Raw genomic sequence first — 12,643 nt, 5'->3', positions numbered from 1 at the left:
CTGCAGCTATGACTGAACAGGTTGAGAAGGCTGAAACTGGCAGCAGCAGGCCTGGGATGAGGGGGTGGGAAATAAGTAATAGAGAGTGTGAGTGAGTGTGTGTAACAGAGAGGGGGCTGTTGTAGGGTTTGGAGACAGAAAGCTAATTATTGCCAATCTGAGGAGAGGGGGAAGTTCCCCCCCCCCCCCCCCCCCCAATCAAAACAGGCAAAGTACACCTATGGTTAAAAGTACAATGTTATTTCAAAATAATAATCTGGAAATTTATTTCCACTTCCTCTGATTTGTCTAAGTACAATATGTATCTTCTAGGCCTTCTCTTGTCCCTAACAGTTAAACTTATTGGGGTCGATATTTAATCGGTGGCAGTGAAATTTAAAAAAAAAATGCTGACCATTGCAAAGCTAGACTCAGATATTCAATGCCGGGCCATGTTTAGGCACCAGCATTGAATATCTGAGTTATCCACGATACCTGGTAGTTATGCGTGTATGTCTGATATTCAGCACCATACCGGCACAGCTAACCAGGCAAAGTTAGGACTGCTGTTTACATCATCCTACTTGTCCAGTTAACTATGCGGGCACTGACATAACTTCTAGGACCGGCCTAACTCTGCCCCTCAACTGACCAGTTTCACTATGGCTGATTTGAACCGATACCCAGCAGCACTGCCAAGTTAAGTGACGCTGAATAACGGTGGATGACCAGTTCAGTGAGGTTTAACTAGGCCGGAGCCTCTCCTGCCCAGTTAAACCCTTTTAAATATCACCCCCTTTGTAAATAGCTGACTTGCTCTTTTCATATCTGGCCTCTGGTTTGATAAAAGTGAAAATATTTGTGCCATGAAGTGTATCTAATTTGGAAATATAATTCAGGAGGTCTTTTACTAAAGCTTAGCTCGCGTTATCTGCAACAGGGCCCATAGGAATAAAATGCGCCCTTCTGCAGATAACTCGAGTTAAGCTTTGGTAAAAGACCCCCTCAGAAATTTAAAATCAAAATGCTATGGGTTGCCCAACTTGGTTGTTTGAATATGGTGCTGCATATTTGGATTCAATAGCAGAGTCCCCGGAAACAGCCTATTCTAGAAAGGAAAAAAGCACCTACTTTCCTTTATAAAATGAAAGTCTAACCGGGTAAATACACACAAAGGGTCAAATTCTATAAATGGTGTCTAAAAAATAGATGCATCCAAAACAAATGCTTAACGCTATTCTATAAACTATGCCTAAAGTTAGACACGGTTTATAAAATAGTGCATAGGGCCAGGGAACATGCCTACATTTACATATGGCCATTTATGCAACTGAAAACCTGGTGTAAATACCCACACCTAAATTAGGCATCGTAATCCGAATTCTATAAGGGATGCCCCCAACATGCCCACACTCCTCCCATGTCAATGTTAATATTACTCTAGTTAACCACTAAATTCTCGAACAAGGTTCAGTGCAATACACAGTAAAACATCAAAGAAATAATCCTATATAAGAATTTGCACCTCCAACATTCCATGTCTGGCTGCCTGGGTTCATAACATCTCCTGACATCAGCCAGCCTCCAGTGTTCCATTCCCCCTCACTGTCCTGCCCTCACGTCAAGGCGAAATGACGTCAGAGAGTGGAACAGTGAGAGGGAAGGGAACGCTCGCTGGAGGCGAGCTGACGTCAGGAGGGATGTTACGAACGGAACGGAAGCCAGCGCCAGCCAGCCAGAGAACGTTCAGGTACAAATCGAGGGGAGGAGAGACTCGCAGGAAGAATCGCTGGACATGGAGGGGAGGGGAGGGAAGAATCACTGGACATGGAGGGGAGGGCAGGGGAGAGAGAAAAAAAAGCTTACATGACAGCCTTCCTAGTACCCGTTTCATTGTTGAGGACACGGGCATGGTTCCACTAGTAATGCATAAAATAGTTCAACTCAAAATAATAATCATCCTTTCTAATACATAATACAAAGAACTTTCTATCTAATGAAACAATCAAGTTTTAATCCTTTTCCAAAACAATAGATAGTTACGTTCTATTCTAATATTTAAAGGAAGCGAGTTCCACAATGATATCCCTAAAACCGAAAATATAGTATTAGCCATTTTGGTAAATCAAGTATTTTGGAAGAAAAGAGGTTGTTAGCCAATTATCAGCGCTGATTTGCTCATTACTCAATTAAGTTGAACATATAAATTGGGTGCGTGCCCATTTTAATGCATGCAACTCACAGCACCTTATATAGAATCCAGGGGGAAGTAGATTAGGAATGACCACTTATAACAGCCATAGATCTGGTGTGTCTGTGTGTGCCTAAATGCTAAGGATACACACATACTTTATAGTATTCCCTCAGGTATGCACATAATTGTGCGTGTTGCCCATGTGTATGCCCCCTTACAAATACACGTTGTGCAAGATACGTGCATATTTGAGAATTGTGCTTAAGCACAAATTTGGCTTGGTCACAAGTAGGTGTTCATATTAAAAACCATTATGGACCAGATTCAGTAAACGGCGCTCAAGAATCAGTGCCGAAAAATCTATAAAGGACACTCCAGGCTGAGCACCCTTTATAGAACAGCTCATCGTGCTGATTCCTGCCCCCAAATTTCAGCACTAGCAATTATACCAGCTGAATCCTGGTATAAATGCTGGTGCCCATTTGGGTGCAAAAATAGCACTGTTCTATAACACTATGCACAAACATTTGAATGCCCCGAACCTCCCATGCACACTATGGGATTTAAGCACCCAGGGCTATAGAATAGCATGCATGCGCAAATCCAAATTAGTGCCAATTCTATGTCAATAATAGATTATTAGCAACCAATTATTGACTGTAATTGCCTCATTAACTAATTAAGTTGCGCACGCATCTCGGGATTGTGTCCAAGTTCAGGTGACATTTATAGAATCCTGGGTATGTAACACATGCACAAATTTACATAAATACATAAGTGTTGCCATACTGGGACAGCCCGAAGGTCCATCATGCCCAGAATCCTGTTTCCAACAGTGGCCAATCCAGGTCACAAGTACCTGGCAAGATCCCAAAACAGTACAATACATTTTATGCTGCTTATTCTAGAACTAAGCAGTGGATATTCCCAAATCCATTTTAATAATGGCTTATGGACTTTTCTTTAAGGAAACTATCCAAATTATTTTAAAACCCCGCTAAGCTAACTGCTTTTACCACATTCTCTGGCAATGAATTCCAGAGTTTTAGCTGCTTATCCTACAAATAAGCAGTGGATTTTTCCAAATTTACTGCTTTGTAGCTTCATTGTGTGACCCATAGTCCTAGTATTTTTGGAAAGAGTAAACAAGCAATTCATGTTTACCCATTCCACTCCACTCATTATTTTATAGACCTCTATCATATCTCCCCCTCAGCCATCTTTTCTCCAAGCTGAAGAGCCCTAGCCATTTCAGCCTTTCCTCATAGAGAAGTTGTCCCATCCCCTTTATCATGTTCGTCACCCATTTTAGGGTCCATTTTATAGCACTGCCTTCTAAATGCCAGTATCTTAATTCAACACTTGAAGGTGTGATGCAGTTATAGCTATAAATTACTGTATGGATTTACTTACTTGTCAGCAGAGTGCATTAGCTGCATAGCACCCTCATTGGACATTTTTTTAGCCAGATTAAGGTTGACCTGTAACAAAGACCATTGCAAATGTATTTAATGGTGCAAGTTTTCTAAATCACTCTATCTGCTTTATTAACATTCTGAAAATACAGAGATAAACATGAAAATCAAAAACATAAAAATCACAGCTCTAGCTGTTTGTACTAGTTCAGAGATGACTTGGTTCCAGATGCTCACAGACAGCAAAAATAAGAGATCTGAAAAGTGATTTCATTGGCAAATATGTTTTCATTTTAGGACGTGGATTATCAGAGGAAGATCTTTTCTCAGTCTCTGTTTGGCTAAGATCTAGCATATGGTCTGAGCTAGGGGCTGAGGTTAGTTCTTTTCTGGTCTTTTGGCTGAGATTGAGGGCCTCTAGAAGATGGAAGGGAGATGGAAAGGGTTAATATCCTGCCGCCCAACCCCACTGGTGAGGAAACGTGATCATTGTTGAACAACTTGAGGTTCCATAAAGCAGTCAAGTTATAGCTTTTTGCCTTTTCATTGTAAGCTATTTGTTTCTTATGCTGTGATTTTGATTGGTGACGTTGCTTTGCATTAGTCATTGAGGGGCCCTTTTACTAAGCCGCATTCAATGAGGCATATTTTCAAAGCACTTTGGGAGGCTAAGTTCCATAGGTTTCTATGGAACTTTGGGAGGCTAAGTGCTTTGAAAATGAGCCCGTTAGGCACCTATGCACGCCCAATGTGTGCCCAACATGCGCCAAATTGGAGTTACCACCCAGTTTCTGCATGGCCCTTGCAGTAATTTCAATTTTGGCGCGCGACTGCTACGCGCATCTGAAAAATATTTTTTATTTTCTGGCACGTGGCATTTGACGCATGTAGACCATTACCTCCCGGTTACCACATGAGACCTTACTGCTAGGTCAATGGCTTGCGGTTAGGTCTCAGACCCAAAATGGATGTGTTCCAATTTTCATTTTGCCACACATCCGTTTTTGGCAAAAATTTAAAAAAATGCATTTTTTTTTTGTAGGTGCGCTAAAAAAATAATTCTGGGTGCGCCCAAAACATGCGTCTACACTACCGCAGGCCATTTTTCAGGGCACTTTAGTAAAAAGACCCCTGAATAAAGTAGGATAATGCTATTTATTAGTTGATATTGTTTATTTATTTGTTACATTTGTACCCCACATTTTCCCACCTCTTTAGTTTTATAGGCTGTCTTTTTAAAGTAGGGTTTTATATTTATTTCTATAAATTGTACTATGGATTTGTGAAAGTTTGGTACTCTGCCTTGGACACTTACCCTCAGATTCTACATATAGCGCCGAGCGTTAGGCGCCAGAATTCGTATGTGGACCTGAAATCCAAGTGAAACTTAATAAGGCAATAGGCACCAACTGGGCACTTAATTGATATCTAATTGAAGTTGCTTGCTGATCTCCCCTGTGTCCTCTTCTTTAACTTGGTACCTATGTTTTCTCGTGCACAATCAAAAAGGGGGCATGGCCTTGGGCAAGGCACGGGTGAGGCATGTGCATTCCGAAAAAGTTAGGTGGCAAGTTATGGGGTCGTTTTACTAAGTTGCACTGAAAAATGGCCTGTGTTAGTGTAGGTGTGGGTTTTGGGTGCACGCAGATCCATTTTTCAGTGCACCTGTAAAAAATGCCTTTTTTATTGTTGCCAAAAATGGACATGCGACAAAAACAAAATTGGTGCACATCCATTTTGGCTCTGAGACCTTACCACCAGCCACTGACTTAGTGGTAAAGTCTCACAAATTAACTGGGTGGTAATGACCTACATGCGTAGGAAGCCACTTGATGCACGTCTGCTAAGCGTGTCAGAAAATCATTTTTTTGGATGCGCATCAAAAATGAAATTACTGCAAGGGCAATGCAGTAGCTGAGCGGTAACTCCAAATTGGCATGCGTTGGGTGCACGTAGGCACCTATGTGGCTTACTAAAAGGGTCCCAGAATTTGACCAATCCATGCCTAACTTTGGGCATCAGATTTACAGCACTTAAAGTTAGGCATGACCTATGTGCTATGCCAGTATTCTACAAAGGTTGGACACCCTTTATAGAATATCAGCCGGGTGGCAATCTTTTTGGTGCCTAAACTTTGGCGCTATATGTAGAATATTCCCCTTATTAAACCGCTGGCTGGAATTTGTGTTCTAACCTCTCTGCTTTTTGGTTTTTGATAGGATAAAGTGCCTTAAAATTATTTCCTTATATCTTGAATTCTAAATTTGGACAAATTTAAAAGTCATTTTTCCTTTTATTTACTAGAAGATGTAATTTTTTCCTGACATTTATTTTATGTAAATGTATGATTGAAAATTAATAAAGATAATAATAAAAAAAGAATATTCCCCTTATTGTATAAGCAGCTAATATTTATTTACCTGTCAGTATTCTGAGTGATTTAAATTGCTCTGCTTGCCCCAGACGCCAATATTCAGTGACACTTAAGTGGGTAGAGCAGCTAAATATTAGCTCTGACTGCCACAGTGCTCTCTGCTTAGTGCCAGGATGGTCCAGGGACAAGGTCAAGATGGATCTGGAAGTTATCCAGGTACCACCAATATTCAAAGTCAGTGCCTGGCTAAAGTGAAGATACATACCTGTAGCAGATATTCTTCGAGGACAGCAGGCTACTTGTTCTCACAATTGGGTCGTCGTCCGCGACGGCCCAGGAGACCGGGAAAAAACTTGCTTAGTAATAAAGAAGAAAAAGAAAACGGGGAAGCGGTAAACGCTGAAAACGTCCTGAGCCGAAAAAACTTGAACAGCGTAAAATCATGACTGCCAAGATCATGGACAAAAAGAAACTGAAGAGGGCACGCTCGTGACGTGGCCGGGAAGCCGTTTGTGCATGCGCGGTGTGTTCGGCCCGTGCGATGGAGCATTCTCGAGAGTCCTTTAGTTTCGCTAAGCAAGTTTTTTCCCGGTCTCCTGGGCTGGCGCAGACGATGACCCAATTGTGAGAACAAGCAGCCTACTTGTCCTCGGATAACATGCCTTCCCCCTCTGTTTACTAAGCTGTGCTGCAATACTGACACAGCCCGTGTCAGTGGGCTGTGTTGGTATTAGTGCACCACCAGGCGTTAGCGCAGCTTAGTAAACGGGGGGGGGGGGGGGGGCTAGTCAGTTATCCAGGTACGAGCACAGAATATTAGCAATACCTGGATAACTTCTGGCCACCAACAAAGACCTGGATATTCAGTGCTGATAGCTAGATTAAGCCCGACACTGAGTATCAGAGTCGAATTCAATCCGAGGCAGTCAGCACTTTAAAATATACTGACCATTGCAGGCTAAATATTGACCCCTTGGTGTGTATTTATTTCAACTTAACTAAAGTGTTCAATTACTAGCAGCACATGCGAACACCATTAACATGCATCACTTATCACTGAAAACATCAGGACCCCCTAAATTAAAATCAATAAGATCTTATTAGGATTAATGCTAGCATTTTTCCTTCCCACAATAAATAGCCTACACCACAGAGTGAGAAGCTAGTGTCCTCAAGAGCACTAGCTTCTGTTCTCTCTCCAGCAGTGGCCAATTCAGGTCACAAGTAAGTGGCAAGATCCCAGAACAGTAAAACAGGTTTTATGCTGCTTATCCTAGAAATAAGCGGTGGATTTTCCCATCTTAATAATGGTTTATGGACTTTTCTTTTAGGAAATTATCCAAACCATTTTAAAGCATGCTAAGCTAACTTCTTTTACGACATTCTCTGGCAATGAATTCCAGAGTTTAATTTTACTTTTGAGTGAAGAAATACTTTCTACGGTTTGTTTTAAATGTACTACTTATTAGCATCATTGCATGCCCCCTTTCTAATTTCCTCAGGAGTTTTTCATGAGGTACTTTGCCAAATGCCTTTTGAAAATCCAGACGCACAATATCGACCGGCTCACCTTTATCAACATGTAGATTGGTGAGGCAAGATTTCCCTCGACTAAATCCATGTTCGATTTGTCGCAATAATCCATGCTTATGTATTTGCTCTATAATTTTGTTCTTTATAATAGTCTCTACCATTTTGCCTGGGATCACCTCTGGAACCCTTTTGAAAAACTGGTGTTACATTGGTCACCCTCCAGAGTGAACTGGCCAATGATAGTGCACAAATAAGACCACATAAATAGCTGGTTGCTCTGAATATTGAGTTAACTGGGTAAGTGCTAGCTGGCTTAAAAAAAAACCCGGATATTCAATGCCAGTGACCAGATGTGGCCCAGCATTAAATATCTGGGTTAAACTCCAGCAGTGTACATTAACAGTGCTGCTCGCCGCCAGCTGAATATCAGGGGGTCTCTCTTTCTTTGTCTCTTTCTGAAAGCTGTCTTTGGGGCTCCTTTACTAAAGCTTAGCACATGCTAAATGCTAAGAAGCCCATAACCATAAGTATAAAATGGGTTTCTTCACACACTAAGCTTTAATAAAAGGGACCCTTGATTTGTTGGTCAGTTCTGAATATTTTGTATGTGTCTTATTTTTTTTTAAGTTCCATCTAATTACCCATTTAAAAGGGAGCAACTACCCTTGGATTTTAGATTTGATTTCTCTTGAGCAGGGAATTAGGTATTGTACTTCCTTCATAATTCAAATTTTATAAATCTGAGCTTCAGATGAATTATGAAAGAAGTGCAATCCTATTTTGCTGCTCAAGAGGGCTTAAAAGCTAAGCAGTCAATATTCAAAGGAGTTTTATCAGACCACTGAGGACTGAAGGAGTGGCCTAGTGATTAGAGCACTGGTCTTGCAATCCAGAGGTGGCAAGTTCAAATCCCACTGCTGCTACTTGTGATCCAAATCCAAATAAATAAAGGGGTTACTGGTTACTGCCTGGTTAGCACAGGAGCCCTTACCATCACCTAAATAGATGGTGGTGAGGGCTCATGGGGATTAATGGCCACACATCAATCCCCATGATTAGCACAGGACCATTGCCTTTAAAAGAAAAAAAACCAGCCTTTTACCTGCTGTGGTAAAATGGTCCTTTGCACACATCAAAAACACGCACCGATGCTACTGCAGCTTGGTAAACAGGGCCCTTAGCACCTCTGACCCTTAGACACACATTCAGTCTTAAAACATTTTCTAAACTCAAATATTTAATTCATTTTACATTAAAAGTTTCATTAAACATCTTTCTATACTGACAATTACTGACAGATCCTGTGGTTACTTACCTACTGTGGCACAAAGAAATAAGGTGGTACAAGTCTTACACCTACTTCTTAAAATTTTATTACACAATTTTAGTATTTTCTGATTTGCCCATTTAAAAAATGTCATTGTTGCTCTTCTTCGTACAGGGTAACTACTGACCAGCATAGTCCTGTACAACATTACCAATTCAAACCTGCGCCTTGCTGTTTCTCTTTAAACAAGAAACATATCTCTGGCTTTTCAGTCACCTTGCTAAACACCAGGAATGAATGACCATCACAAGACTTGAATGACAGGAATATAAATTAAAGCATGTCAAAATTAACTTATGATAGCTACTTTCGTGAGTTATAAAAATATTCATACTGTCTCTTCCTTTTTTTGTTGTTTGGTTTAAAGAAATTTAATAACCTTTATATGAAATAAGCAGCACTTCCAATGAGACGCCTTCTGAAAGCCCATATTCTGGTAAGTGTAACACAATATATTGGACTACTTTAGCATTACTTAGTTCTATTCTATGTCTTTTATACCGCATATCTTTCGATAAGAATTCACAGTGGTTTACTTTCCAAAGAAGCTCTCTTCAACAGAGAGATATACATCTAATTTATACTATATACGGAAGAGCTAGCAATCTAATTAATTATCATACAGATAAGTCTTCAGAATCTCCAAAAGAGAAGATACGATGTCACTTGCTTAATTTTGACAGCCACAGTGTATTCCAGTCTTACCCTCTGAAGAGAGAAAGAGCTTTCACAAATGGACTTAAAATGCTTTTTTTTTTTTAATGTGGAACAACCCAAAAGAAAGGTCCTAGAAAAACAAAGACTTCACGCCTGAGATGATATTACAAGCAGGTCTCCAATACATAAATAGATTTGTATATCAGACAAATAATTTTAAGCTGGATATGTTGTTGGACTGTCAACCAATGAAGTTTGCTCAAAATAGAAGAAACACTATCAAATCTGCTCAAGCCAAAAATCAATCTTGCCGCCATAATCTGTAGCAGTTGTAAAGGTTTCTGCAACCTGACTGAAACATTATTATACAAGGAATTACAATAATCTAACTGGGGCAAAAGTATTGCTTGAACAATTGTTCTGAAATTATGTTCATGTAAAGAGGATCTGAGTGCCTATAATTGTCTGTATTTAGTTACTGGGATTTATTTACTGTCCTTTGAAGAAATTCACCTAAGGTGGTATACAGCAAGAATAAACTGAACATAGGAAACAGACAATTACAGGAGTAACCATATTCAAATAGTTAAAAGTATACCATGCCATAATGTGTACTGTTAATTAATCAATCAATCGTTACCAATGCACCAAAACTTCAACATAACCAGTAGCAAAGGTTTACAGCAGTAAACAGCACTCCCTGATTGCTCTAAATAAAAACATCTTTGGAGCAGAGAATCTATAAATAAAAGCATCACCTTTTACCTAGAAAAGTGCTACTTAGCTCTTTGTTTCCAGCATTTTAAGTGGAGCTGATAAACTGTATCCTTCTGTAGGTAATATAGCCCTATCACTTTAATTTAGAATGAAAAGTTGTCCCAGAAACACTGTTCTCAAGGAAACAAAGCAAACACAGCTAGAGCAAAACCTGCCCAATATTATGTAAGAGTATTTACTCACCGTGCATTCTGTCACTGTCAACAGCTATTCAGCAGGAAATAAGCTTAAAGCAGCCAGCCAAGGGCATAGGAGGGCAAACCCTGGAAGCTCCGTTCCTCACTGTGGGTGCCTGAAAATGAAACTAGTTTGTAATAATTGTGACAACAGATTTCACCCAGAACTAAAGCAGCCTGCTTTCTGGGATGCATGTCTGCACATGTCCCCTGAAAGCTGTGGATCCAGGGGGCACAACTTCTATCCAATCAGCGCCTACAGTGGAAAGACATCCACTTTTAGCTGCTCCTATATCTTCAGAGGTGGACTCCTCCCCCCCCCCCCCCCAACCGGAGACCTTTTCCAATATTTTGCTTGTGTTCTTAATTAGAACGTTTACCACTGTGTGCAGAGCTGTCAAGTCACCCAGTTACAAGAGGGAGACTTTCTGGCCAGTCCTGGTTGTGAACTTACGTTCCAAAGCAGTGTTTGTAGTCCCTGATTCTACTCATTGAAATCAGTGCTGTAGCTCCCATTATGCACTTGGATAGGGAAGTTAGAAATCCAGGACTGGCTCAAAATCTTCCTTCTGAAACAGAGCAACTTAGCAGGTCTGTTCATGGATCTAAAGAAAAAATATCCCTGTCAGAATCCATATGTCCCTCCTAACATGTCCTGAAAAAAAGTGTTATGGATAGAATAAAAAATTTGAATACTTATTAGGAACACAAAGATAAACCCAGACACATACACACATACCCAGCAATTAGAAAGTAGGTTAACTCCCCCTCTATCTATTTTGTATTCAAGCCAATGTGTTCTTGAAATCAGTGTTGTGTGATTCACTTGCTTACTGTGCCTTAAATTCCTCACTAGAGGCAGACCTGCCTGTGTTAGGGGTTTTCTATAAGCTCCTTTATCTCTGAGAGATTATGTTTACTCCCAGTCACTAGGTTACTCCAGGCTGCCTGCTTCCAGAAGGAAGTGTGCAAGTCAAACTAAGCTTATCCATCACTTACACTTACAAAGTTTGCATAGAGTATCCGGCACTAGATGGTTTCTGTCTCAGAGGCCTGGCATTGTATGAGTGTGTGTATCAGTGTATGTGTGTGTGTAGGGAGAAAGAAAGCAGATGCATAAGGTACTAATCACAGGCAGCCATTTGTGACATCAGTTTTCACACTGCTTTACTTCAGCACTACTGCAGGGTTATTTAAAAGTGCAGTGGGAAGTAACATTAAGCAAGTTATTTTGTTTAGCTTTGCTTTGCTCCTCTGAATTTTCCATTCAGTAAAACAGATCTCCATTGGGCTACAGTTGGATTGTCCCCCAAATTTCATATTGCCCGTCACAGCAATAGTCCTCTCAGCAAGCCACCCAGCAGAACCCCCTTAGGAACCTTGCAGCCATATCTAACAATAAGTTTTCCTAGTTAGAAGGGAGGCCTCTTTCCTCAGAATAGAGCTGCTGGGGACTCTGAACTCAGCTCATCTATCTGCTACATGAAGTGAGCTAGATAACAATAACATTAACATCTTGACTTGTATCCTGCTAGCACCTTTCACTTCTAAGTGGGTCACAGGTACCAAGAAAACCAGAACAGTCCTCTGGGAATTACATGAACCAATTAAAGAATTAAAAATCAAGCCTGTACTACAAACTTCTTAAAAATGTTTTGACCTTCCTTCTAAATAAAAGGATTGAGAAATTAAAAACATTCTGCAAAATATCCTTCCACAATCTAGCAGCTTGGACAGCCAAAGATTTCTCAAAGAACAATAGTCACTTTTTACCCTTAACTGAAGGAAAGGTGAAAAAATTAGCACTATCACATAAATTCTGGAGGACGCTGCAAAACAAAAAATGGGAAAGAAGATAGCTAGGAACCAAACCATGCAATATTTGAAAAAGAAAACAAGTTAATTTAAGAAGAACTCTGGTTCAATTGGTAGTCAGTGAAGTTTGACATTAAAATGAGGCAATACTGTCGTATTTAGATAGTCCAAAAATTAGCTATATTTTGCACAATCTGAAGTTGTGATCTACGTACAATAGAGTTCAGTAAGGTTTTGACAAAGCTCCACATTTGAGACTTATTAGGCATGTTTATGCAAACAATAGTGCCTATTGGGTTGGGCCCATTTGCCTGTCTGTTTTTCTGTCTGTCCATGTACAGGTCAAGAAGAATCAGAGTAGAGTGCTTGCCTTGGTCTGCTTGCCTCTGGATGTTA

General features: G+C 40.3%; 1 protein-coding gene across 1 annotated transcript in view; it reads right to left on the bottom strand.

The window, feature by feature from the left end:
- The window catches only part of FAM81B (family with sequence similarity 81 member B), a 136,131-nt gene extending 125,808 nt beyond the window's left edge, over positions 1–10,323 (bottom strand). Inside the window, exons 1-2 of the mRNA XM_030192318.1 lie at positions 10,245–10,323; positions 3,587–3,654 (exon numbers count right to left, since the gene is read on the bottom strand). Coding sequence (XP_030048178.1) covers positions 3,587–3,630 — 44 coding nt within the window. The 5' untranslated portion in view covers positions 3,631–3,654; positions 10,245–10,323. The remainder of the gene's footprint in view (positions 1–3,586; positions 3,655–10,244) is intronic.
- Between the last annotated feature and the right edge of the window lie 2,320 nt (positions 10,324–12,643).

This window comes from Microcaecilia unicolor, chromosome 2 (assembly GCF_901765095.1).
Source record: "Microcaecilia unicolor chromosome 2, aMicUni1.1, whole genome shotgun sequence".
NCBI lineage: Eukaryota > Metazoa > Chordata > Amphibia > Gymnophiona > Siphonopidae > Microcaecilia > Microcaecilia unicolor.
This window is presented reverse-complemented; position numbering and strand designations above follow the sequence as displayed.